Here is a 26,537-nt window from a genome sequence, read left to right on the forward strand (position 1 = left end):
CTGTCAGTGAATTTGTCTTAAGCACAGTTCAACATTTTGACTTTTTTAATAAGCTCACATACATATGCAGTAATGCACCAACTACAGGGTTCTACAATCACATGCACTAACATCATTGCTTCCATTTTTTAATGTAATAATCATTGTTGCAGTCAATCATTTCTGGGTTTGCTATCAATTTAGATTTTAAAAAAGTTCCAGTTCCTCAGTTATATCATAGCCAGGTAAAATAATAAAATGATCTAAACCTGCTGCTGTGATCGTGCATGGGCTGTGCTATCCCAACATCAGTAGGCTTCTTCCTATAAAAGCCCCAAGTTACATCTGCTGTAGATAAATAAAAATTCTTTATAATTGTCCTGAATGTTTGACTTGAGCCTTCTCACCAAATAAAAGTCTTAAGTATACACTAAACGAGTTGCTTTCTTCCACCTATATGTATAAAATCAGGTTCATTACTGATTAATCTGTCCATTAGTGTTAATCTTTAATGTTTATTGTCAGAAAAGATGACATCACACTTCACCAGAGCCTAATGTAATTTTGCTGATGCCTTCTTTGTTTGTTTTTTTTTCAACCCGTGCAAACAGTGCAAAACCTAACAAGAAATATTAATCTAACCAGGAAATGATGGCTGAATTAAATCAACCAAGGCTGGTTTCACATAAATGTTGTCATCTTTATTGGTTAAACAGACATTGGAATTAACAATAGCAGCTTGCAGAAAGGTGGCAGGAGTTTATTCATTGTTCTCATAGTCTGCAGGGTTCTTTCTCTTGCTCTGCTCGTGGACATTGTTGCCCCAGGTATATGTCACGTACATGGCGATCATTGCTGGAGAAAGAAAGATCACAAAACAAATTAGCACTACAGATAAAACGCAAGATCCTCAGATCCAAAACAAACAGTTTGGAAACAGTCCGACCTGGCCCACAGACTCCTCACACATATTTTTTTAGAATGGCTCTCTCTATTGTATCAGCATTAGGCTACACAGAGTATGGAAATACTGGAGGTTATATCATACAACACTGAAATATTGCAACTCAATAAAGTGCTGTTTGGAATATTGTATTTATTTTGTTATGTGCATATGAAAAAAGACAAAATAAAATTATATACAGCATTTTGTCCATAATATTTTTTCAGCTATTAAAAAATAAATAAAAATGATTTTTGCTACCTGAATTTCAAAGTGAGCTGAAGTAGGGTTAAATCTATTAGTCAAAAAAATTATATGATATTTTGAGACAGTTTGATAAAAACTGAAGACAATACAGACTAAAAAGCAATTTCTCTGAAACCCAAAAATCTAAACACATTTTCTATGTTCTGAAACTACAAAATAGTGCTTAGTCATTTTCATGTTAAAATCATGACTAAGCATGAAAGGTGTCAATTACTGAATGCATAATCTGGACCACCTTTAAATGTAAAATATTTATATAGTGTAAATGATAACTCACGGGGAGCAACTCTGAAGAATGAGGAAGAGAATCTTCTCCACACATTAGGGATTCCCTTGGAGAAGTAGTTGGCGAACGCTCTCTGTTCAAAAGGGGACAGGCTGTATGTAATAATATGCCTGATCCTGGCCAAATCTCCAAAGTGAAGACCCATGTTCTCCAGAGGGCTGATCTGAAAGAACCAGAAATGTAGAGATTGATAGATAAGTGCTGGCCTTGTGTTTCCACTGTAAGAGTATTAAACAGCCCCTTTTTTCCAGCTGTGGTTCTGGTTTTTCACTTTTTCCAGAATGAGTATGATCACTTAGTTAATAATGTTGCAGTATTTTTACTATAAAAAATACAATTACCAGTAACATGTGTAACTTTAAACAGTTATCAAATGTTGTTAACTTTCTGACTGTGACAAATCAAAATATACAAGAGACTGCTATTCAGTTATAGAGGTTGTTAGACAGTTGGAGAGAATGTAAAACAGTACGTAAGGTACTGTAGGTGAGAACCACCTAAAATGTCATATATAACAGAAATCCAGAAATATTTTCGGTGTTTGGATCACAAATATGACTTGTGTGGTCCACCATCAACATTTCGCAAGTGTACACCTTACCTAGCAGTTATATATAGCTATAATCTGCAGGGGCGACAGGCCGTATTTTACTTTGCACGGTCGGCTGGATGTTACGTAATCACGTGAACATATGATGTAGTTAAATATATTATTTACAATAGCTGCCCCCATTTCTTATTTAGAAAAATATGGTTTGTCAACGTAACAATAGTCAAACCCCCTATAAACCAATTTCCCTCATTAGTGTTAACGTTACGTGACAATACATGGATACTTAACAGCTTAATATCATACGTGCAGCTACTATTTTAAGGTTGAAACACTGTAGAGTTGCGTCTAAATAAAAAAAAAAGCGTGTTGTGCATGTTAGCTAAATAGTAGCTTTATCAACTAGCGGCTGCAGTAAGCTAGCTGTTAGCTGCTAAGGTACCAACAGCCCTTCAAACACTTATTTTATTAGTAACTTCAGCGCAATCGCTCGATTCAAACAAATCAAACTTCCAACAGAATAAAGCAAACACGTTCCCCAGCACTTCTCATTAGATTGTGAGGGTTAATGAAAGTAACGCCAAGTGGTAAAACGGTGACATTGAGGCTTACCGAGCTGCTCCTAACGATGTTCCGTAATGAAGTTCCGGTGTCCTTCCGTCTTATCCAAACCTCGCTTGTCTGAAGCCCTCAGAGAAACAGCGCCACCTGGCGAACTGGAGTTCAGACTCCACAAACAATGACTCCTGTCAGTGTTACAGCCTGGCTCAGTTTTCTTAAATGAGCAAGTCCACCATTTCTACTGTCCACTGTATGCTCATCATCACCAAAAGCATAGTTTTTATAATGAAATTAGACAGAATTCAGGTTATGGCACTCTCCATTCCTTAAAAGTGTGTGATACACACTTATTTATACAAACATTAAGGCTGGTTAGAGGCCAGTGATTGTCATGGTGGTCAACTAAACTTTTTTTTTTAGTAGCAAACACTGTTTAAAGCCACACACACTGACACCATATTTAGACACCAAACCTAAACACACCATGCTGTAGGTTAACTGTAATCAAGTTCACAACTAGCACCCTTATTTGGGAAACACTGAAATATCAGAACTGATTTTCTGCTAAACAAGTACTCTTACGATTACATTTAGTTGATAATACTTACTGTACTTTCTCTTTAGTAGTATTTAAATGCCAGAACTATACTTATAATCACGTCTAGATTGGTGTATTGGTACTTCTTTCAGTACGGCAAATGTCACATAACTCCATCTCTTTTCTCTAATAAGGTTCTGGACTCATTCTTTTAGAAATTTATATGCACGTAACTTAACAAGTACGAAAGGTACTTGATGAGGACACTCACAGGACAGAGACAACATTCCAGGATCAAAATGTTTCTCACTTCTTTAGTGCACGTTTTCTAAATGATGCATTAGGACTTCCACCAGCTGTATGCAGACAAAGAAACATTTATGCCTGCTATGTTTTTTTTATTTTCCAACTTTTCAGAGAACATGTCTACATATTTTCATTTTCTTTTCTTTATGCTGAGCAAGACACACGCTGAATTCATTCAATTTGTATAAACAGACATGACATGCATTTAGTCACATTCAACCAGTACAAATCCATACGTATGCAGTCAATTCATACAAATGCAGTCACTCAGTGACCAGAAGTAATAAATATACACTGAAACCTTGACAACTTCATTCTGGACATTATGAAGACAGCTACCGTTCAGACAGCTGCCTGTAATTGCCATGAATAAAACGATATGTAAAAGGTTTGATAAGAGTTTTTGGCAGCTTTTTTCCATCTTTTGTGCAGAACAGGGCTACTTAAAACTTGGCAATTGTGTTAAATTAAAGAATAATGACAGACCACCCACCAAAAAATAAGTTAACAAAAAATAACTTAAAATAAATAATACAAATCATACATCACACATTTTCCTCTTCAAGTGTGTTAGATTCAGGGCTATATTGCAACAGTAAGTTGAAGAACAAGATGCATTTGCATCTATTCTTTTCATACCTTAACAAAAAGGAAATTAATTTCACGTTTCCACATTTTTCATTAGGATAAAATACTTTAAGTAAACACACCTGCTCCAGATCATGCACAACAATTTTATAAATTCATGAAATCACTGAGCCTGGTCAGAATATCTGATACTTGGATGATGAGGAGACACTCGGAGGACGAATCCAGGGTTGTGGGCAATGTTCTCTTCAGCCTGTAAAAGAGGGAAAAAAAAAACTAAACAACAGACATGCTGGTAGCTGGCTTAGCGACATGTGCACCTGGTAGCAACCATGTCTTCAAACTCCTTGTAGACGTAGGAGCCATCCTCTTCAAAGATCATGACACTCAGGGGACTGTAATGGGAGGGGATACACGATGGCCTGGGCACAGAGGAGTCAAGCTTCTCATAGATGATGTTTTGCACCATGGTGTGAACAGGTGAACCGTAGATGAAGCCCATGGTCCTCGGGCAGATCCCTCTGCAGTACCTGGGGTTGTACTTTGGTGGAAAAACAATCCAGTGATCCAGTTTGAGCTGGCTGAATCGCACCCTGAAATCATACAAGGCACAGTCACTTGTTGGGAATTCAGAGCTGGGAAGAAGCTCAGGCAGGTGGATATCCAGGCCTTTATCACCTCGTTTGCTCTTCTGAGATTCTCTCTTCCATCTCCTCTTGCGCCCCAACCTCTTCTCTGGTTTGAACACCATCTGCTTGTGAAAAGTGCTCGCTGCACTGAATGGCCTCTGACCTGCTTTGGCATTGATGGTTAACCTCTGGTGGGCAGGTTTGCTGGTGTCATTGAGATAAAGCAGCAGAGGAGGGGACCTTAGGGTGAACTCGAGTGGACCTCTGCTACCATCTCCTTTGGCTCTTTGCTCCTCTGGGCAGGTGACATTAACGAGCAGGTGTATTTTCGTCTTCTGAAACTTAAAGAGAGGTTGGAGAAATGAGGTGACATCAACTTCCACCCAGTTCCTCCTTCTCCTCCTCTTATCAGCACTGGCCGTAAAGTTCACAGCGTGGTGGACCCCAGGACACAGCTGACACTGATTTGACAGCTCCTGCTTCTTGATACTCAGGTAGCACACAGAGCTCCCAGGTGCTGGGTGGTCATGGTCAAAGTAATACAGCAGGGCTGACTTCAGAAGCTGCTCTTTTCTTCTTACTTGATCAAGGCTGTAGGAAAGATCCTGCATAAAACTTTCTGAAGGAGAATGAGAAAGCATTAGACACCGAGTCACTATCATTCAGTGTGTAAAACTCGTAAAAGAGAAATGTCAAATGTCTATGAGCTCATGACAATATGAAATTTAATTGGTTAGCATATATTGTCAAATGACTGTGCTGACAATAATTCAGTCAGCAAGGTCTTCAAGTAAACAGCAATCCAAAGACACTGGACACAGTTTAAATGAACGCCGTTTCCATCCTGGCTCTGTGCTTGGGACTTCACTGGAACTCTTGGAGCAGGTTGTGGAGAGGAGGATGCTGAGCAAACTGCTGAACATCATGAAGAGCAGGTTGCATCCTCTCCACAGCCAGCTAGTCAAACAACAGAGCAGTTTTAGTCAGAGACTTCTCCAACTTTGCTGTAATAAGATAAAAGTATAGGAAGTCATTCCTGCCGACGGCCATCACCCTGTATGATGACTATATTCAGACAGTGGAGAGCTCTGCTCAAACAGTTTACCTATTGGCAGTTATAAACTTCATTATATTGCATTGGATGCATTTCTTTCTTGGTACTGAACATTCATCTCAGCATAGTTGAGAATAGTTTTGCTGTTTGTTCATTTCAATTCAATCTTATTTGTATAGTGCCACATCACAACAGAAGGCATCTCAAGACCCAACAATCCCATTTGAGCAAGTTTTAGTGGAGAAAAAAAACTGCCTTTAGAGAAAGAAACCTCAAGCTGAACCAGGCTCATGGTGGACGGCCATCTGCCTCGACCAGTTGGGTCAGTGGAAAGAAGAGAGAGAAAAGAACAACAGGCAACAAAAAACAACAAGCAACAAAAACATTGGGCAGGTTAACAGGACTCCATCCATCTCCATCCATCCATCCATCCACTGAATGAATCTGGGGTTCGTGGAGCCATAGCCCTCCAGCTAATTTAACATTGCCCCACATCAATTATGGTGCTGTAAACCAAACCCGAAACATGGGAGCTCAATATTACAGCCTAAGGGGTTATTTTTGCTTTTGGGTGCTACTGAATAGCATCATGTGTTTCTACAAAACTTAATATAATAGTTTAATATTCCAACAATCCCCAGTTCTGTGAAGGTGTATGCTGTCCATATTGTTAGCTGGGCTGTCAGGGTCTGTTGCAGTCGCTCACCTTTAATACTTTTTGCCACACATTCATCTTGCGGCTTGATCAGTCGGACTGTGTTGTAGACTTTACTCCCATCCAAACTCCTCTGCACTCTGGAGGACGTCTGGTAAACTTGCGTCAGATACGTCATGTACCTGTGCTCGGGTTTCATCTTCTTCTTCAAGCCTGGGTTCCACCTCGAGCCTCCGTGCTCTGACAGACCTTTGAGCAGCGGCGAGAAGATGCTGCCGTACGGGTACGTGAAGTCGCCCAGGCTGTGCAGCGCACCGGAGGCGGCCAGAGAGGATCGAACCAGCGGACAGCAGCAGGTGATCAGCAGCAGCAGGAGAGCTGTGCGAAAACAACGAAGGACGGCTGACATCAGCATTTGGTTTTCCATTAGAAACAACGAAACCAGTCAAAACGTAGAGAGACTCCCCGCTGAGCGCTCGAGGTCGACAGCATCACGCACGTGCCGCCGCTGATCAACACGCGCAGGTGTTGGCAATCAACTTTATGAGTCATCAGGCTCACGCGACACAGGACCCGCGGTCCGACCTGGTCCCCGACCTGCTCTGACGTCATGTCTGCGTCAGCAGGTGTTGGAGCCTGACTGTCCGTCGAGCTCAAAGCATGACGGGAAACGCCCGGAGCTCACCTGATCGCAGATCTGATTGGTCCAGGTGTTGGCTCGACGACACTACGTTTCCTCTTTTATTAACTCGACTTGTTTTGATTGAATTAGTCCGAGATTTCACTATGAACGATGATTTGTTTACAGAATATATATTATGAGAAAAGCTGATCTTAGTTTCAAACTAGACTATTAAGTGACAGATCTCTAAAATAGCATCTGCACAGCTCAGCCCTGACAGTATAAATTTGCTGATGGACCCATAATCAAAATGCATACCTTAGGCTTCCATTGATTAATTGTGTTTTTTCCAAGCAGCCTATTTTAATTCACATTGGGTCACTTAAAATAGGTAACAAGGGACTACTCAGCATTTCACAAGGGGACAAAATACAAAGTAAAGGCAGCTATTTTAAAGCTCTGGCCACTAGAGGACAAAGTGTGTGCTCCAAAACAAACAAAAAGGATCATGGACTGTATGCACACTACTATATCATGTTTTACCTACACATACATATTCAACATGACTGATTTATTATAACATATAAGTTGTAGTAAGTTGAGTGTTTTGTGCATGGAGCATGTAAAATTTAAAATTTGTGCCAAGCCACGGCCAAGTGAAGGTTTATATTTTGTTGTGTTCTGTCCTTGGCAGATGATGTGGTAAGCAGCCTATAATTTAGTTTCATGTTCTGAGAGATGTTGTAGTATTTTTCACTGTAATAAAAAAATGCCCTCTACTGGGCTAAAATGTAAACTGTAACTAAAAATACTAAGACAATTGTCCATAGAACAAACTAAGAAGTCATTAACAAATTAACAAATTACCTACTACTTGGTCTGCTCAGCAATTGTCGAAAGCAGATTCACAAAGATTGTATTATTTAAATTTGTCAGCAGGATCAACTTTAACTCTGGTGACATTAAAAGACTAAAATTGTAATTATCTAATTGTAACTATCAGTGGCTGAAAACTAGACAGTTGTAGCTGTGGCCTAGTTTCACAGATTAACAGTAAATATGTACTAAATGTTTATTCAATTTAAAGCGACTGTTACTGGACAAGAAATGTATGTACATCAGCTTTTTGTACTAACAGGAAACTCTACAACACCTGGACCACAGCACACTATTGTTTGAGATTGTTTGATGATTGGAAATTTTGTGTCAGCCATCAGAGAATAGACACAGGAAGCCTTTCTGTGGTCGATTTCCTTTTGGAATCATTTAGTTCTCTTGCAGTATTAAAGAAGGTGGGATGAATAAAAACTGTGCTCAATAGTTGCTGCTGCAGTTGCCCCTTTTCAGCTTCATTATGCAGACTGCTTCTTTTCCAGACTACAAGACAAAGGACATTGTTCTAGCACTGTTTTAGTTGTGGCTCCATTGTGTAAACTCTTTTCACGTCATTAGGGACCGTTTTTCTCTAGGTCACATTACGATAGAAACAGTGTTTTGTACTGCACAAAAAAAGACTGAATGGTATTTTCATGCTTGTGTGAGCTGGGAAAAAGTGTTTTTAGCTTAGATTTAGTTTTTATCGGTTTGATTATGCCTTATGAGCCAATGTCACAGATCACACAGATCATTGTGCTTACTAATTGTTGTGTAATGCAAGTTATGTCAATTTAGACAAAGAGTGACAAAAATCATTTGTATTTTTACCTCAATAACTTATCAAACAAGCTGAACAGCTCTGGAGACACAATCTTGAATTTTAATTACAGTTATGTGTTTTCGGGGCCATGTTGTCCAACTTGTGTCTTTTTTTAAATGCAGCAGTTCAGAAATGGGGCCCGTACAACCCACAAAAGGCCCCTGCTTTCCATTACAAGTCAAATTCACAAAGAATTTGATAAAGGAGACATTCCTATACCCCGGTTATATGCCTGCTTTGCATAACCAGACCCACAGAGGTCCCCTTTGCTTTTACAGAGGTAACTGACAGAGTGAAATATAACATATTATCTACCAGAGTTTTTTTTGTGTTTTTGTTTTGGAACAACACCACAAAATCTTGTCTCTGTATTATGTTTGCTTTAAACGACTTCAACTGATTTAATTTTAATGATCAAATTGTCATACATATGTGGTCTGTTGGTAGTATTCCATGCTAGCAACACAATGATACTTTTCACACCAGTTCTTATAGTAACTCGTCTCAGGTGTGGTCTGATTTCATATCTTCCCCAGACTCTGAACTCATGAATGAAGAATTGAAACAGATTTATTACACATTTGGTAATAAAAGTCAGCTGATTGCTATTACAGGTTGTGTTAGAATAAATTACAAATGATGCAAAATATACCATTTTCTGTTAATACTCAGAATTCAACTAAAATTATAAATACAGTTTATAGTCCATCCAACAATGATACACTGAACGGGACAACTTGAACTTTGTCGTACTGTGTGTAGTGAGTGGCTACACATTTGTAATTCGGTTATACAGTTTAAGTTATCTATCATTAACAACAGTTTATGTTGTTTTATATTAGGACAGTGCTATCTCTTACGATTTTAATATTGTCCATCTCACAGTGAGCTATGTCATTCTCACCAGTCATGTGCATACTTAGCTGATGCCTTTTGTTTCTTCCCTATGTGAGGCTGGAACAATTTACTAATAGTGTTGAAGCCCTTCAGGTGGTCTCTGTACTCCTCGTCTTCTGTCTTCTCCCTGCACTTACTCTGTTGCAGTCCTCCCAGAAGTGCTCTGATCTCGGCTGATGCACCATTGTCCAGATAGTGGAACGCCTTCTTGCCACCATTGTCTCTTGCATTAACATCTGCTCCATAGTCTTGCACAAGCAAAGCCATTACCTCGGTGTGGCCGTGTATGGCTGCGATGTGCAAAGGTGTGTATCCTCCATGTGCTTTACTGTTGATGTTGATATAAGTGCCTCTTTTCCTTGAGATTTCTATAAGCTTGTGTATCATCTCGCTGTTGCCGTCCTTGGCAGCCCAGTGCAGTGCTGTGAAACCTGACATGAAGTCTTTTCTCTGTGCTAAGCGAGTGTCCAGCAGCAGTAAAGCATAGATTTGCCCCCACAGTCCAGCAGCACACTTTACCAACCACTGGTGGGCTAAAGGCTCCAAAGGCACAGACTCCGAGTACCTCACATCATCTGCCTGCCTTGTGCTCTTGTTTTGGGGTCTGGCATGTGGAAATCCTGGGGGTTGCATGCACTCTGTTTGGCTGTTTTTCCCATTTTGTTTGGCACTTGTTAATGCATCCTCCCTACAAGCTTGAAAGTCACAGTTCAGGCTTGGCACAGATGGTGTAGAAACTTCAGCTCCCAACGTGACAGGCTTGTCTGAGGTTTTATGCTGATTCACTTGGAGACGCAATCCATCCTGTGTTGTGTCTCTCGGTGGGGATTTTACTGCCACCACAGCGAACACAGCTCCAGACTTCCTAGCTCTGCTCGTCTGATCTCCAGGGATATTCAGGAGGACTTTGACAGTGCCCGTGTCCACATTGGGGTTCACCGATGACGGCCTCGCGTCCTGCGTCCTTCCCAAAGCCACGAGTTTAGCACCACCATAATAATTCTCATTTATGTTTGATGCATAGCACATGTTGTTGTTTTCCAAGTCTGAATAAATCACCCTGGCTGCCTCGGCTCGATGAGGAGATGTGAACGAAAAGCTGGTGTTTTGGCTCGAGAAGCTGTCATCCGTCTGCGTTTTCTGCGACGCATCATGTGCCACCTCCTTAACAAAGTCCTGATACCTTTTCTTCACCACTACAAACTTCACCCCGTCGATCTGTTTGACCACAGCGACGCTGTTGACCAGCTTCTTGAAAAGCTCCCTATTGTGCTGCTTTTCCGCGGGATCACTGCTGTTGATCTGACTCCTGAAATTGTTCAGCAGCTCCGAGTTTTTCACTTTGCCTCCGCGCTCGAGTAAAAAAGACAAAACCGATTCTTGGGTTAAATCCATTTTGTGCTGCAGACAAACAGGTCTCCTCTGTGACGCCCGGGGGATAATCTCCTGGCTCTCCGTGCTCTCTTCTCTGTTGTCCTCCACCAACCTGCTGCTTCCGGCGCCTCTCCAAATCAATTCAGCCGGTTTTCATTCTGGCACTCCCCGGTAAGAGGAGCTGCAAGGACACTGCAGACTGACTGTAAAGTCACTGTGGATCAATGTGGTTAAACAAATATAACACGAATGTAATTTATATCCGTAGATTTATATCTCTATACAGTTAGATTTTGCAAATCTTAAATCTTCCACTATAACATTCCTTGAGATCCAACCGGTTATTTAAGGAAATAACACTATAAGTTAGTTGAATGCATATCTTTATGATGTTACTTTAATTATTATTTCAGTCTGGTTGAGTATATCCACTTTAAGCCCGAGCTGCACCAACCTTCTGTCATTCATATACTCCCAAACCTTATTTTGAAGGCTAAAAATACATTTGAATATATTTATGAGACATCTCGAGCATAACAAACACAGCAATAATAATATTCTACAGGATTTGTCAACCTTTAACATGTCTTTTTATTTGCTCTTATGCACTGAAAGTGTCTTTGCCTTATTGAAAACAGCTAAATCTCAGTGTAATGCTCCCCATCATGTCTTGCACCCTTCATTTGACTGGATACTTCAGTAAGGTGGTTTATGACTACATAGTTTGCATGTTCACACACTTATGTTAATAAAATTGAGATGATCAAATAATTGTCAAATAAATATAACAGAGTAAGGGCACCTAAGTATTACTCTAGTACAGCACATGTACTAAAGTAGGCTACTACAGTGTACTAAAGTACTTCAGTGTACTAAAGTACTTCAGTGTACTTTACATCAAGTTCATGGTCATTGAACTTCATTGCTAGGAGACAGCTGGTGTCCAACTATTGAATGAACTTGCAGCCTCTGAAAATAGAAAACAAAAATTCACTGTTTTAATGCTGAAGTTGAAGTAATCTAGACATATGGACTGTCTTAAAGCAATAACGAAATTAATAAACGTGAACAAAAAACAAAACAAAACACAAAACCAGAATGTTAAACAGGCTATTTAGAGCTGTAATGTCGCCCTCCAGCACCGAGGGGGTGTTGCCTCCAAGTGGCCATATTGAAAAGAGTGTGAGTCGGTGTCTGCGTGATGTGGAGAGCAGGTCTGGGTGAAGACGCATCATTCCTCCACACAGCCACTTCTGACGATGGCGGCCAATGAGATGGATGTGTTCGCAGTAAGTACGATGATCTACTGCCTGATTTGACGTCCTCAGACCGGGCTGTAAATAGGAACCCGACAAGCTGCGTGTGTAGAGGTGTGCGCAAGAGCAAGGTGATGGTGATGATGATGGTGATGATGATGCTGGGATATGTGTCAGGAATGCAGCAACATCGATGCGGTGATGAGAAAGCTTGTTACGTTGGATGAGAGCGGGTTTTCAGCTGTGCTTTATTATAATATATATAGATAGATATATAATAATGATAATTCAGTTTTGATGAACAATCTGTGGAGACGTGTTAGAAAAAGCGCACTTTAGCTGTCGTGCATGGAGCAGCATGAAATCTGTGCATCAACACTCCGGTGTTTACATGTCAGCTCCTCTGACAGGTGCTGAAACAGGGCCATGCATCAGAATAAACACGGAGCAGCAGGAGACTAAGTTAAGAGGATAAACAAAAGTAGCAGCCTCTTCAAGTCTTGGCTCCTAGATCCTCCACATACACCATCTCATAGCTCAGAGAAAATCCCAGCGTGTGTCATTCAAGGGTGTGATTTGTGATTTGTGACATTGCGGTGATTAAAAAGCCATCATAACGTGTTTGGCGTCGAGTTTATTATTTACAGGTGACATTGCCAAGTCTGGAAAACTGTTTGTATAGTTGTGAAGGTGGGCTGTGGGTACCAGGGCAGCTAGCAGCCTGGACGTCCCCTCACCCTGTGAAATAACATCTAGATAAAGAGCTCTTTGTGTGTGTGTGTGTGTGTGTGTGTGTGTGTGTGTGTGTGTGTGTGTGTGTGTGTGTGTGTGTGTGTGTGTGTGTGTGTGAAGAGAGGGAGACAGAAACTGATGATTGTTGCACTGAACACATCCTGGTCCTCATGTTGAACCCTTTGAAAAGATGCCAGCATCCCGGGGTGTGTTCTCTATAGGAGGAATGAACCATCTCCCAGCTCAAATAGTTTAGATTTTTTCAGCATTATGCTAATTTACATCAAAGTCCAAATAACATCATGATGGGGAAATCTGTGCTTTATTGTTTAACTCAATGTCCACAATCGATTACTTCATCGACGAATCTCTAAAATAATATTTAAATAACCAAATGATATTTTGATAATCAATAATTGCTTTAAATAAATATGTTTTGGCCACATCTTTACAAAATTAATGTTTTTTCTTTTGTTTGTTTTTTTTGCTTTTTTAAACACTGTGTAGTTGTTTGAACAAAAGTCAACTGTGTTAGAGTGTTAATGTTAATGTTTTCTGGCACGCAATGATTTAAGAAAAAAGTAACTCACAGAGTACTCACAATAATGTGACACAAGCCCTGACTATCTGCATCAAAGAAAAAATTCTACCTAGTTTTGTATACGTTAACTAGAGGAATTTGATTTGTGATGCTCAGACAGACACTTTTCATAGGTTGGACTATTCTCCGTGCTAAGTGGAAGAGAGCGATGACCTCATTTGCAAAGAATGCTTTTAGGCTTGAAAGGAGGAGACGGTGGTGAAGGGACCTGGCAGAAAGACGTTTCAAACTTATTCCTTTTATTGATTTTTCTTTTTCATCTGATATTTACTGCCCAGGCCGCTATACTGAAATAATAATGTAAGACAAGTCATTTGGCCTAATTTAGTCTTTGTCCTGCCTGTTTCCAAATACCTCAGAATGAAGAAAAGCGAAACCTGGAGCTCGGGGGGCATGTTGGCTTTGACAGTCTTCCAGATCAGCTGGTCAGCAAATCTGTTGCGCAGGGATTCTGCTTCAACATCCTCTGTGTAGGTATGTCTGAACATATGAAGAATTCATGATTTAAAGTATGAGCAGTAATAATGAAACATATAATCATTTAAAATTTGGATTGTCAATGAGTCATACAGTTTTTCCTTCATCTCTGTTCACTTTCATTTATTTTTCTCAGGTGAGACAGGGATAGGCAAATCCACATTAATGAACACACTTTTCAATACAACATTTGAAAATGAGGAAGCCAGCCACTATGAGAGTGAGGTACACCTACGCCCTCAAACGTATGATCTGCAGGAGAGCAACGTCAACCTCAAGCTGACCATTGTGCACACTGTAGGGTTTGGAGACCAGATCAACAGAGAACAAAGGTACTGAATCCTGTTTATGCTCATTCTTTTAGTTTTAATGAGCTATACATGGTGAAAATGAGAAGAATATACTTCGAAACAGTGCTGCAAAAAATACAACATGGATTGGTGTTGTTGGAAACCTGTCAAAAGGAATTTCCAAGTGGCTTTAATACCGATACAATATTTAAAAAGTCAGAGCTGGCAGTTGACATTTCTTATGGGTATATCAGCACAACACCAACAATGAATCTTTTCTCTCCCTTGCTTGTGGTAGTTCAGCCTACACACTTATGAAATTCTGAAAGAGATCTTGCCTGTTGTTGGCATGTGAATTGGAAGGGATGAAAGGAAATAAGGGAATGACTGGTAGAACGAATGCAATCTCAATAGACATTTGTGTGCTCCAGCAGCAGGGAGTATAAAAACTGGAGATTCTTGACTAGAGCAGAGGGGCAGAGTTTGTAACCAGGATGCCAATGCGACTCCCAAACAACTAGAAAAGCAATGTAAAGTATAATGTTTATACATGTATGGATAAAATAACAAAGTTTTTAATGGGTAATTTGTGTATTTTGCTTTTTTTGCGCAGCTATAAACCTATTCTTGAGTATATTGATGCCCAGTTTGAAAGTTACCTTGAAGAGGAGCTAAAAATAAAACGCTCCCTATTTAATTACCACGACACAAGAATCCACATCTGCCTGTATTTCATTGCTCCCACTGGACACTCTCTGAAGTCTCTGGATCTGGTCACAATGAAGAAACTGGACAGCAAGGTGACAAGCAAGAATTTGGCACTGTATGTTTCAGTATTTAATGTTACTTGTTCCACAGTCTCTCGCGTCACTCATTGTGCTTTTCCATGCAGGTGAACATTATCCCTGTTATTGCAAAGGCAGACACGGTATCCAAGAGTGAACTGGACAAATTAAAGATCAAGATTATGAGTGAGCTGGTCAGCAATGGAGTGCAGATTTATCAGTTCCCAACAGAGGACGAAGCTGTTGCAGAAATCAACTCCTCCATGAATGTGAGATCTACAAAGACACATATACAGGCATTAACAAAAGTAGTATTTAACCATATATTTGACCATATTGTAACAATATTGTTCCAGAGTCATCTGCCCTTTGCTGTAGTTGGGAGCTTAGAAGACATTAAAGTAGGAAATAAGATGGTGAAAGCAAGACTGTACCCCTGGGGATCAGTACAGGGTGAGTGCGCTGAACTGTATTTGACAAGCATCATATAAGTCTTCTAAACAGTGGAGGTGCTAAGTTAGATCCATGGTGTTTAAATATTATATAATTCATTGTATAATTCATGCTCATTTATGAGCAGTGGTGGTCAGTTATGATATTCAGGAAGACTAAACGCCTTGTCCTTTTTTTCCAGTGGAGAATGAAAACCATTGTGATTTTGTAAAGCTCAGGGAGATGCTATTGCGTGTGAACATGGAGGATCTCCGGGAGCAAACACACGCTCGACACTATGAACTCTACCGTCGCTGCAAGCTGGAAGAGATGGGCTTCAAGGACACAGACCCAGACAGCCAGTCATTCAGGTGAAATTAGGGATAGCAGCGGTGTAATGTATCATGGCAATTCATTTTAGTGAAAAAAAAAACTGTGCTGATAAAATGACTTATTGGAACCTTATAATCCATGTTTGTTTGAGTTGATGATATTTCTGTACAGATGAGTGTAATTCCTTCAGGGCATGTTATGCTACTTCAGGGCTTCACAATGAGCTTAACATTGTTTTCCCCTGATTTTCAGCCTCCAGGAAACATATGAATCCAAGAGGAAGGAGTTCCTTCTGGAGCTACAGCGCAAGGAGGAAGAAATGAGGCAGATGTTTGTCAACAAAGTGAAGGAAACAGAAGCTGAGCTGAAAGAAAAGGAAAAAGAGGTGAAGACTGACATCAGCATAAAACCCTAGTCACTGCTAATATAACACATTTAATTTGTCTGACATTGTGTCCTGTCACATCACCATCTCTAGCTTCATGACAGGTTTGAGCAGCTCAAGCGGATGCACCAGGACGAAAAAAGGAATTTGGAGGAGAAAAGGCGAGAACTAGAGGAGGAGATGAACGCCTTCAACAGGAGAAAGGTTGCAGCTGAGACACTGATGGGACAGGCACTTCAAGGCTGCTCACAACAGCCATTCAAGAAGGACAAGGACAAAAAGAAGTAAGTCTGCTTCTCTGTGTGTGAATTTGATTTCTATTCTGGGTTCCTTCATGCACTATCGTTGTCAGAGCAAGTGTCCGTGCCACTTAATAGGGCTAGTACTAAATTCTCTCAAATGACTGATGGATAACTGGTTAAATATCACACATGCAGCATAGTCACAGGTCACAGGTCACAGACGCGTATTCTCCAAACCAGTACAATGTGATTAATAACATAGTGTTGTCTTCACAGAAGTTATGTTGGCTCAGAAAATGATGCAGGGACAGATTTAGACTGACACTGTGTGCCCAAACACAGTGGGAAGGGTCACAGCTTGCATGACACAGCCTGATTGCTACATCTCTGCAGGCTCACCTGCCAGACTGTATCTCAGGCAGGGGCAGTTCTGTTTACATTCGACTTGTCTCACTGATACTCGCCCCATGTGTAACGCAGATGATACTCAGACATCCCACCTAGAACCGTCATCTTTTCTGCAGGTAGATACATTATATATCAGTGAGGAATATGCATGCTCAAAACACACATACACAATTTGAAGCTCAAAATTACCTGTTGAAATCTGCAGTCACAAAACTGTCTTATTAAATAAAATATGATAAAACACTAAGAAATGAAAGCCTGGGCTTGTCTGTATCAATGGGCTTTCGAATGTATCTGAAAATACTATGGGTAACAAAGACTGTATGCCAGTGTAGAGCACTAGTTGTGATTCCAACTCGGGGCCTATGCTTCATCTCTTCTGCAGCCAGTAATCATTTTGACTATAGTGTTAGACCTAACAATGAATGGATTATTAAACTACGGTAAATATATGTGTCAAACAGGAATATAACATTTGAAATGTAATGCTGTAATACAATTTAAATGTGATAATGCATAAACTCTTTCTTTGCCTTATTTGAATCTGAAAGTCTATATCCATTTAGACATCTTTTAAATTATTCATCAGCATTAAAATATGATAACTTTGAATGTTATAATTAAACTTTAAGGTGTGATGATTGTGCAAAAGGTCTCATTGAATAGACACTCTTTCTTAATACAATAGAAAAATCTAGTTGCAGGTATGATGTATTCAGCCCTTCATGCTGGTGGTGTTATAACGTTACTTCATGGTGTCAGTGTTGGGCGTCTTGTTGGATATGACCTTCAAGACAGTTTAAACCATGTGATCATATTGAGAAACATCTTTACAAATGTAATCTTGTTTCAGTCCACATGTTCATGTGGACTAAAACCCAGATAGATTTCCACGGGAAGGACATAAGAATAAAAGTGAATCTCCAAACATTGTTGCATTTTCATCTCATTCATTTTTACTTTAATTTCTACCATACTTCAAATCCTGCATTCTTTCTTTCCCCCCCATATGTTGTCTAATTTCTTTTCCCCTTTCAGTTGATTTGTAGATCAAACATCCAGAAACCAGGAATGTGTCTGCCATCAGCATGAATATCTGACATAACTTACTGACACTGTATGTGTGGACACAGTGACACAGTGACTATGCACGTATGTGTGAAAAATGTGATGGCTGTAAGCCACTGTGTTTTTATGGATCAAAAGGTAGCTTTGCTCAGTGTATTTAATTTCTCCCTAATGCTGACTCTGCCAGACACACAATAGCAAATCCTTGGACTGTTTTCATAACGTGTAGCTTGTGTTATTTCATGTTCTTTCCATGAATGTGTGTTCATCTCATGTTGTAAAATTCTAATATATATATTTAAGGCCCAGACTTAATAGAAACAGGAGACAGTTTGATTGACTTTAACTGATGATTACAAGTAATGTCATGTAATGTCATGTATTAATATGAAGGAAGGTTTTCTGTTAAATGTTTCCAGTTTCAATGGTCTTCTGTGGGTTTTTTTGGTACAGAAGGTTTTGTTATTGTTGGTAGTTTGAGGTCAGATAATTGAATTGTCTAACCACCATGCTATGCAAAATTATAAATAACAGAACTAATGTTATTTTTAGTGAGTCTGGAAATAAGATGAGATTTTACCTGAGTTTACAATGAAATAAAGAATGATAATGTAAAACCAAACACAGTAGCAATTCATCTTTTGGTTAGCAGAATCCATTCCCGTTCCCATTGAGACTTCATCAACATCCATCACTCGTATCATTTCATATTGGACTTCTTGTCATCACTACATAGCTCAATACAGTTTTCTGATAGCTCTGGATTTTGTGTTAACTGTTTATTCAAGTTTCAGTTTTGCTTTTGTATTTACTCAGTGGCAACAAACACAACTAATAACAAAACTTTATCATTTGCACTAAATGTTAGTAATGCATTTGTGAATTTATGCTGATAAGACAAATGACATGGCTTTTCTTTCCTTTTCTTAGCTTCTTTAGTCTTCCATCTGCGTGTTCCTTAACCTCAGGAAGGAATTTGAATTAGAAGACTTTCTACTACATCAAAAGATCACAGACCAATAATCAAGTGTATTATTTTTACAGTGTGAAATGATAATTTTATAGAAATACATTTAATATCCCTGGAAGTGAGTCAGCCCGGAGCCTTCCACGTCTACTAAACTTACCTTGAAGGTTTTAAACAGTGTTCTGTAGCATGGTCTCTGCATCCTAACCTTCATTTCAACAAGTATTAAAATATCCCCATTACCAAATTTCTGTTTTTGTACTAAATGTCTGTCATGTAACGCTTGTAGTTTTCCAATCATGACAATTTACACTGTGAAATTATAAGTGAAATAATATTGCTGTTGGAGATTGTATGGATTTTACATTATACAGTATATATATATATATATATATATTATGATTTAGAAGCACTTTATCATAGTAAAACTAGTACCTTTGAACATTATTAAGGCATCCTGTCATACTTACACGTCAGCCCCTATGTTGTCTCTAAAAGTACTAGTTAGAAGTATTATTAATATATGTACTGTTTCCATATGAAAAAAAGAATTCAGGATGTACTATATATCAATTCAGGATTAAACCCATTAATGTCAGTGGTATATAATGGGTCTGTATCAGCCTGCTCGCACATTTGTATATCCTGATGTAATAAAAGAGTTTCTTTATTGAAAATGTGTCTTGTTCTCTCCATAATTTCAAAATCCATTTGACAGAAAACAGGCTGTGTAAGCTGTGGTTTCAGCAGGTTCAGGTTTCTTCCAGATTGTTCCAGAAACCTGTCAGTAGTGTCCATAAACAAAAGAAAAGCGGGATAGCATATTGTGATCATGTCTGGCCTATGACAACGGCATGTGAAAATTGGGTAAATTAAATTTTAAGAAATCCTGTTTTTGAGAAAAGGTACTATTTGGCTTTTGTTTTCTTTCCCAGCCTTGCCTTGCAGTGTAAAATGTCCCTTGCTTGTTTCTATTTACGAGCTAAAACAATAGGAAACCTATTCATATGGATATTAAATGTATATGCTCTTTATTCTTGCTGCAGATATAAATATGTCTTCAACGTGTAGTGAATTATTTTATTGACATTAGAAAAACACATTAGAGTCACACTTTTGGTCACGTCCCGCCTGCTCACATGCGATTGGTTCTCCATCGTGTAAAGGGCGGGCTCTAGTCGTGAATGGCTGCATAAACATCCAATTGAGCCTTAGAATTACGAACGTCATCGCGCGATAGCCAATGACAGCTCAGTCTTTTTGTGCCTGGGCTTGGTGTTAAGCCTCCATTAAAAGGAAAACTGCCCTTTTCCCCATCGCCTATTACCAAGGGTAGGGGGTGTGCATAGGCAGAAATTAACCTATGCTTAAAACTTTCTTTAGTGAAAGTTCATACTTACACTTTTCCGTATTTTACTTCTTTTCTCACTCGCTTATTTAAAGCGTGTGAAAGCTTTCCCCCCCCACTTCTGATTTTTGATCATTTTAAAGGCAGTAACTCAAGCCAAGGTAAGTTAAGCAGTCTTCTTTCTTTGTCAAATTAACTAACCTCATTTTATACTTACAGTGGTGTTTATAACTATAAAACACACTGCTCCGCGGTTGCCAGTCATCTGAAAAGTACAGGAATTAACGCCGACATTGGAAATTTGAGTTAGCTAGTGTTAGCCCTTGTAGCTAACGGTTAGCGTTACGTCAAATTAGTTTAGCTATCATTTCCCCGTCACTTTGTTAAAGTAAAGTTATAAAAGCTCGTATACGTAATAACAACAGTGTTGTGACTAACAGTTTTATCCACAGTTTAGCAGGTTAAACAGTGTTATCTGTTGGGTTTGTGGCTGTGCTTCGTTCCCCGTTAGTGTGTATGGCAGGGACATGTCCCGACATGACGCAGGTCCTGTCCTACTAACACACACACGGCCTTCTGCTTTCATAAGAAGCCTAGTGTTTATAAAACATATTGGATCATATATTTGACTACTAATTTAACTAAATATGATAACACGTATAACACATTGTGTGAAACTTAAGTTACGTATTGGGGTTTCACCACTCCCTGACTAGTCCAGTTGAGTCCAGTTCAATGACAGCTGTTGGGGGAAGGCTTGTTACTGAATAACCTACAAATATGGAAACACTACGATGTCTCAGATACTTCAGAGCAACACACAGGCCTAATCCATGGCTAACCTTAAGAGAATAGCATCTAACGTGAAAATTGTATAACAAATACAACACAATAACTGTAGTTATTAAGAGACTGTATATTGGGTCCATATTGATTATTTTATACATACTTTTCTCCATGTGGTATAAAAATTGCATTGGCAGAAGAAGATTTATCTTTAAAAATATGTGCATCAAAAAGACTGGATAGGATAGAGTCTGGGATTTGGTTATCAAAATGTGTAACTGCTTTCCTTCTATCATCTTAGTTCACAAATGAAAATTTGTAACCTATCTGACTGTTATGAAAAGTTACATCACCCTGCAAACATTTTAAAGAACCTATAGACACACTAACATTATAGCTGAATAGGTTTGGGCTTCTAGGCAAATTGTCAACTATTTCAGATATTTGCCATACCTGTAGGTATTAAGTATTGCACATATATGGTTATCAACAATCATGCACACGTGTACACAGTGTTGTCATTATCAGAACTGAGACATGTAGTCAAAAAATATTGTGATTTAGTCAGTATTATTCAATTTGAATTGAATAGTTTTGTTTTTCTGTTTGCCCAGATGATTGATACAGTCACAGGACCCGGAGCACAGTCTTTTGCAGTTCAGCTGAAGGCCCTAACAGATCTTGAGGCCCGATACCAACCAAAGTTGAGTGGCTTGAGGCTCATTGAGAGTGCCCAGGACAATGGCCTTAGGATGACCAGCAGACTGAGGGAGCTGGAAGTGAAGGACCTGCTGTCTCTCACCAGGTTCTTTGGTTTTAGCTCAGAGACCTTCTCACTGGCCATCAGCTTGCTAGATCGATTCCTCTCTGTAATGAAGGTCTGTACGCAGTAATGATGCAAATTTACACATTTGACTAGTATACTATTTGATTATTTAAACAGTTGTTTTGTAATCTTATTTTCCCTTCCTGTCCTATTCAGATTCAGCCAAAGCATCTGTCCTGTGTGGGCCTCTGCTGTTTCTACATTGCTGTGAAGTCCTCAGAAGAGGAGAAGAACGTGCCTTTGGCCAATGACCTGATCCGCATCAGTCAGAATCGCTTCACTGTGTCTGACATGATGAGGATGGAGAAGATCATCATGGAGAAGCTCTACTGGAAGGTGAAGGCCCCCACAGCTCTTCGCTTTCTCCGCCTTTTTCACAGCCACATCCAGGAGCAGCTCGACGCTGAGAGGTAAGGACAGATGGTCACATCAACCTGCAGGGCTTAACCATGACTCAACAAAATTACATTTGCTCTTCTAAAATGTGTCTTCTCATATTTGGCTTTAAAGAGAACACTAGCCAAAAATATTTTAAGGCCAACAGGCAGAGGTCTATTTGAAATCATGATGATTTTTAGACATGACAATGTGCTAGAAAACAAATGTGAAAATCTCCTGGTCATTGTTTTGTACTCAAAATTATTAAAATACATTTTGTTTTTCTGTCTCTAAATTGACTAAAGCAGATTAATTTCCAATCTACTGATCTACTGCTTTAAATCCAACCAATATAAAAGTGGCAATCACAAACCTAAAAGCATTTTCTTTTTGCAGCAAGAAGATACTGAGCCTTGAGAGACTGGAGTCTCAGCTGAAAGCTTGTCACTGCTCATTTGTCTTCTCCAAAATAAAGGTATACCAAAAGAACACGTCTCCTAACACTTTAGAAGATAACTTGCAGTATTCCCCGTTAGAATGATACTGTAGTAATTAGAATATATTTATAATGCCAAGGTAGCATTTTGCACAGCTTTCACACTGCATTGTAATCATTTGTGATGGAAGTTCAGGCATTTGTTCAATTGTCTTGCTGGTTTTCTTACAAAAAATTGGCCACTGTGTTGGTAACTTTTTTCTGATTCTCCTGTCTTTCTGCAGCCTTCTCTTCTTGCCATGGCTCTCTTGTGTTTTGAGGTCCAGGAACAACATGACCCTGAATACACTGACAAAATATCAGAGGTTTTGATAAGTCTGCAGCAGCTGCTGAACGTAAGAACAGACTCGTACAATCCTAAATCTGTGTGCTGTACTAAACTGAAAAGCAATAATTTGGCTTTAACTGGCTTTAAATGCAAAATATGAAATGATAAAGATATAAAAGACGTTCTGCATAAACCGTACATTTTCTTTGCATCTGTCTTTTCTGCAGATCAGAGATGGAGACTTGCTCTGTGTGCGCGAGTTTGTTGGAAAATGCCTGGCTGAATATGCCACAACAAAGTGCTCAAAGCCTAACAGCCAGAGACTTCGCTGGATTATTTCGGGAAGAACTGCACGTCAGCTGAAGCACAGCTACTACAAGATCACTCATCTTCCCACCATACCTGAGTCAGCTTGTTAAAACCTGGGTGGGTGACCTCAGACGCAAAGGAAAATTACAACTGTCCCTAAAATTATATTTGTTCTCTGAATGTAATTTTTGCAGTAGGTCACCGACATGCAGCTCCAGGTATTTTTCCTTACAGATCTTCATCAGTGATGATGGATTTCTTTAAGTAAAAGCTAAATATAACCATTTTCCTCAAGTTGGTCATCAAGCGCACTGTATCTTATCTTCCCCAGTAACAAGGAGTAATGCTTTGTCAGAATGGTCAATGTACTGCCATCCTGCTAAATTTTACTTTCCTGGTTGAGTTGCTTGCACAAGTGTACAGTATGTTCTTGTTTAAATCCGTACCAAGGTGTTTGGTATTTCCTGGAACGGGTTGCTGGTTTTAAGCTAATAAGTAGAGAACCACCTAGGTCCTCAGTCCACCATGTGGAAGAGGAGGGAGAAGGATTTTGTGAACAACAAAAAAGGAACCAAGAAATCGGGCCCGGAATCCTTAACTCCCACCCTAGGTTGCTAAGCTGTCCTGAATGCACACTCCTACCCAAGGTGATGATTTTTTATTTTTATTTTGATATGGCGAGGGAGCTCTGGATTTCTCCACGATCTCATCATGTATGGCTAACCATACTGTTTAAGCTGAAATGTCATCAGCGGTTACAGATGAATTGTTTTCACTGATTTGCAGACACTGTGAGTGAAGCACCACATGTATTGATTGATTTTTAGTTGTCAATTATACAGAGAACACTGAAAAAAGGTCATTGCAGTGAAAATGTGGATTGCAATTTGTATTTTCTTTGCCAGTTTCTTCTCTGACTAGCATAAGTTTACTTTAGTGACAAATGTGTCCTCAAAATTGAAAATGGCTAATTGAATACACCATCTGATTAACCTATGTACTTGTACCTTTCAATAAAAGTTTATTGAAAAGCAACTGCTCTGTGCCTTCGTTCAATTACTAAATGACAACACATCCCAAAGGCTTCTTATGATCAAAATGAACAGTCACCAGCAGCTCTTGGTCTGCCTGTAAAATGGGGGCTTGCAAAAAGCCAAATGAAGCATAACATCAGTCCTCCATGATCAAGAAAAGACCAAGTAGCAGGCTGCTGTGTGAAACAAGTCTTTCAAACACACCAATATTTGAGTTCTTGTGGAGACTTTTTCTTTCACTTCTCACATGAGACCTGAGGAATCCACTGTCCCTCTGCATGGCTTAAAGTCCTCAGGAGTATTCATTAAGGAGAGGGAACATTTGGTGGCAACGGTCACTTCTGCAGACTGGAAAAGTCCGGACCACCACCAGCAAAATTCCCAGAAATGTCTGCACCGCTGAAGTCAAATCCAGGATTCTAAAAAAGAGAAGCACAATGAATTCATAAGCAGAAACCCTTGTGCCACTTCCCAACACAATGTGTGTCAAGAAACTCTTGCAATATTTTATTAAGTACTTTTTTACCATTCTGCCAACCCTACAACTACAGTACATATCTACATATAAGGCCTTAGGCAAGACCTCCTCACGCTGCCCTGCCTAACCTTGTACCTTGTAATGACTTGTAAGTCGCTTTGGATAAAAGCGTCTGCTAAATGACTAAATAAGGCTTTAGCATATGATGAATAAATCACTACTAAAGCTAAATGTTACAATAAACAGTACAAACCCTTAATAAATGTGCCTTACACAAAAGTGGTAGTAGTGATTTGACCCTGTGTAGCAGGAGACAGGTGTGCATTTGAACTATGTAGTATAGTATCATAGTACTGTCCTGGAAACATACACCTTAACCCTTAACATGTCATTAAACTGAACCGACCTCCCGCTGAAACCTCTCGAGAGTGAGCTTCCTTTGCATCTGATCCTGGATCCAGGCATTTGCACAATACTCCCCCTCCAACAGGGACGACCAACAATTCCCTGCCTCTCTATTAGTCTTCATCAGAATGATCCGGATTAAACACTTATCTTCTGTGGAAGTAAATCGAATAAAAGCGTCACATAAGGATGACTTTTGCAACTAAAAGGTTAAAGTTAGTTTTAGTATCTTACTTCAAGGACTAAAACCCACCCAGAGTCCATGTAGCCTCGTCAGACACAGTTGTCTCAAACAGTTTTCCCTGTCAGAATGAAAAGAGACAAAGATTAAGAAGTTAATTTATTTGTTCATATGTCAGTGATGACAAGTGAGAACTTCGGGTCACAAAAAAAGAGCAAACATTATGAGTTGGGTTGCAATTATTCAGCTGAAAAGAAATGTGGAGTGCTGTAATCACTGGAGAGCAAACTCGTTTCACATCTGGACGCTTTCCCAAAACACCTTTTACACAAACTTTGGGACTGGATCACTCAAACTAAATACACACTTCAATAAAATTATTACATACACCTGTAATAACAGATTTAAGAAACCTTTAAGTCTGTACTGTACAAAGATCACTTTGCTAGTTAAGATTATGTGGTATGTGTTTTTGGTCACATAGTGATTAGCAAAAGGAACAGTGAATGGACTTTATTATTCATATCTCAGTTTTAACCAAATTCAGAACAAACAGAAGGGAGAGGTGCAGAGGATCACATCAGATGCTAACCTTGAATATTTCCTTTCCCTTGACGTGCAGCTCGATGTCCCTGGATCCCAAATGGCACTTGACTTCTTTAGCAGACGTCCCGTGAGGGACATCGACTTCGATAAAAACCTCCTCCATGGTCTGGTACCAGGAGCCCCAAGGTGTTTTGCAGGGCACGACACCGCTCCTCTCTTCGAAGTGCACCGACATGCTGCGGCTTCACACCGGCTGACAGGTCGGCTAGCGTCGGCTAACTAACTTTAAGCTATAGCTACTATATGTGACCAGCAGAGAGGTTTTCCCAGCACTTTTTTTTATCTTTACCACAATTTATGAAGTGGCTACTGAAAACGAGTATTCTTGAGAATAATTAGATTACAGCTACCCAGTGAAGTATTTGGTGTTTATATTGTTTTTAAGTTAACTGTATGTTTTCCCCTAAACTTCTTCTTCTTCTTCCCTCAGTGTGTTGCACTTCCGGTTGTAAGCAGCGTTGTGGCAGCAGCGCCACCCGTCGTCTGATACTATGAACTACA

At 39.5% G+C, this 26,537-nt stretch overlaps 6 protein-coding genes across 10 annotated transcripts; 2 read left to right on the plus strand and 4 right to left on the minus strand.

Moving 5' to 3' along the window:
- Positions 1–655: 655 nt before the first annotated feature.
- On the minus strand, positions 656–2,691 carry LOC113160089 (cytochrome b-c1 complex subunit 8). The gene is made up of 3 exons (XM_026357146.1): positions 2,638–2,691; positions 1,467–1,638; positions 656–834 (listed from the first exon to the last, which is right to left on the minus strand). Exons 2-3 carry the CDS (start codon positions 1,618–1,620, stop codon positions 740–742), a joined length of 249 nt encoding a protein of 82 aa, XP_026212931.1. The 5' UTR covers positions 1,621–1,638; positions 2,638–2,691; the 3' UTR covers positions 656–739.
- An 823-nt stretch (positions 2,692–3,514) lies between these two features.
- Positions 3,515–6,890, minus strand: gdf9 (growth differentiation factor 9). 2 transcript variants are annotated; one of them, XM_026357216.1, is made up of 3 exons: positions 6,408–6,890; positions 4,697–5,266; positions 3,515–4,611 (listed from the first exon to the last, which is right to left on the minus strand). In XM_026357216.1, exons 1-3 carry the CDS (start codon positions 6,781–6,783, stop codon positions 4,406–4,408), a joined length of 1,152 nt encoding a protein of 383 aa, XP_026213001.1. In that variant the 5' UTR covers positions 6,784–6,890; the 3' UTR covers positions 3,515–4,405. The 2 variants fall into 2 exon arrangements, with proteins under 2 accessions (XP_026213001.1, XP_026213000.1); XM_026357215.1 differs by having other exon boundaries at positions 3,515–5,266.
- Positions 6,891–9,495: 2,605 nt separating this feature from the next.
- On the minus strand, positions 9,496–10,992 carry sowahab (sosondowah ankyrin repeat domain family member Ab). The gene has a single exon (XM_026358367.1). The coding sequence runs from the start codon at positions 10,964–10,966 to the stop codon at positions 9,575–9,577; it is 1,392 nt and encodes a 463-aa protein (XP_026214152.1). The 5' UTR covers positions 10,967–10,992; the 3' UTR covers positions 9,496–9,574.
- A 1,135-nt stretch (positions 10,993–12,127) lies between these two features.
- LOC113160550 (septin-8-A-like) lies at positions 12,128–19,577 on the plus strand. 3 transcript variants are annotated; one of them, XM_026357860.1, is made up of 10 exons: positions 12,128–12,234; positions 13,894–14,008; positions 14,148–14,343; positions 14,915–15,101; positions 15,194–15,355; positions 15,443–15,539; positions 15,721–15,889; positions 16,104–16,236; positions 16,330–16,520; positions 18,885–19,577. In XM_026357860.1, the coding sequence occupies exons 1-10, from the start codon at positions 12,205–12,207 to the stop codon at positions 18,937–18,939; spliced, it is 1,335 nt and encodes a 444-aa protein (XP_026213645.1). In that variant the 5' UTR covers positions 12,128–12,204; the 3' UTR covers positions 18,940–19,577. The 3 variants fall into 3 exon arrangements, with proteins under 3 accessions (XP_026213645.1, XP_026213646.1, XP_026213647.1); XM_026357861.1 differs by lacking the exon at positions 18,885–19,577 and adding an exon at positions 17,925–18,015; XM_026357862.1 differs by lacking the exon at positions 12,128–12,234 and having other exon boundaries at positions 13,926–14,004.
- A 635-nt stretch (positions 19,578–20,212) lies between these two features.
- On the plus strand, positions 20,213–24,367 carry ccng1 (cyclin G1). 2 transcript variants are annotated; one of them, XM_026357663.1, is made up of 6 exons: positions 20,213–20,430; positions 21,670–21,933; positions 22,038–22,291; positions 22,656–22,734; positions 22,980–23,090; positions 23,251–23,442. In XM_026357663.1, the coding sequence occupies exons 2-6, from the start codon at positions 21,670–21,672 to the stop codon at positions 23,440–23,442; spliced, it is 900 nt and encodes a 299-aa protein (XP_026213448.1). In that variant the 5' UTR covers positions 20,213–20,430. The 2 variants fall into 2 exon arrangements, with proteins under 2 accessions (XP_026213448.1, XP_026213449.1); XM_026357664.1 differs by lacking the exon at positions 20,213–20,430 and having other exon boundaries at positions 23,251–24,367.
- Positions 23,782–26,448, minus strand: nudcd2 (NudC domain containing 2). The gene is made up of 4 exons (XM_026357665.1): positions 26,023–26,448; positions 25,503–25,551; positions 25,251–25,402; positions 23,782–24,785 (listed from the first exon to the last, which is right to left on the minus strand). Exons 1-4 carry the CDS (start codon positions 26,209–26,211, stop codon positions 24,702–24,704), a joined length of 474 nt encoding a protein of 157 aa, XP_026213450.1. The 5' UTR covers positions 26,212–26,448; the 3' UTR covers positions 23,782–24,701.
- Between the last annotated feature and the right edge of the window lie 89 nt (positions 26,449–26,537).

The sequence above is a fragment of the Anabas testudineus genome, chromosome 10, assembly GCF_900324465.2.
Source record: "Anabas testudineus chromosome 10, fAnaTes1.2, whole genome shotgun sequence".
NCBI classification, from domain to species: Eukaryota; Metazoa; Chordata; class Actinopteri; order Anabantiformes; family Anabantidae; genus Anabas; species Anabas testudineus.

Coding starts and splice junctions, on each gene's coding strand:
- LOC113160089 (XM_026357146.1), bottom strand. CDS start 1,620: ATGGGTCTTCACTTTGGAGATTTGGCCAGGATCAGGCATATTATTACA. Junction 835..1,466: donor ATTCTTCAGAGTTGCTCCCC/GTGAGTTATCAT, acceptor TTCTTTCTCCAG/CAATGATCGCCATGTACGTG.
- gdf9 (XM_026357215.1), bottom strand. CDS start 6,783: ATGGAAAACCAAATGCTGATGTCAGCCGTCCTTCGTTGTTTTCGCACA. Junction 5,267..6,407: donor TGTGGCAAAAAGTATTAAAG/GTGAGCGACTGC, acceptor ATTCTCCTTCAG/AAAGTTTTATGCAGGATCTT.
- ccng1 (XM_026357663.1), top strand. CDS start 21,670: ATGATTGATACAGTCACAGGACCCGGAGCACAGTCTTTTGCAGTTCAG. Junction 21,934..22,037: donor GATTCCTCTCTGTAATGAAG/GTCTGTACGCAG, acceptor TGTCCTATTCAG/ATTCAGCCAAAGCATCTGTC. Junction 23,091..23,250: donor GTCTGCAGCAGCTGCTGAAC/GTAAGAACAGAC, acceptor TCTTTTCTGCAG/ATCAGAGATGGAGACTTGCT.
- nudcd2 (XM_026357665.1), bottom strand. CDS start 26,211: ATGTCGGTGCACTTCGAAGAGAGGAGCGGTGTCGTGCCCTGCAAAACA. Junction 25,552..26,022: donor AGGGAAAGGAAATATTCAAG/GTTAGCATCTGA, acceptor TCATTCTGACAG/GGAAAACTGTTTGAGACAAC. Junction 24,786..25,250: donor TCGAGAGGTTTCAGCGGGAG/GTCGGTTCAGTT, acceptor TCTCTTTTTTAG/AATCCTGGATTTGACTTCAG.
- sowahab (XM_026358367.1), bottom strand. CDS start 10,966: ATGGATTTAACCCAAGAATCGGTTTTGTCTTTTTTACTCGAGCGCGGA.
- LOC113160550 (XM_026357860.1), top strand. CDS start 12,205: ATGGCGGCCAATGAGATGGATGTGTTCGCA. Junction 15,102..15,193: donor TGAAGAAACTGGACAGCAAG/GTGACAAGCAAG, acceptor TTTTCCATGCAG/GTGAACATTATCCCTGTTAT. Junction 16,237..16,329: donor TGAAAGAAAAGGAAAAAGAG/GTGAAGACTGAC, acceptor CACCATCTCTAG/CTTCATGACAGGTTTGAGCA.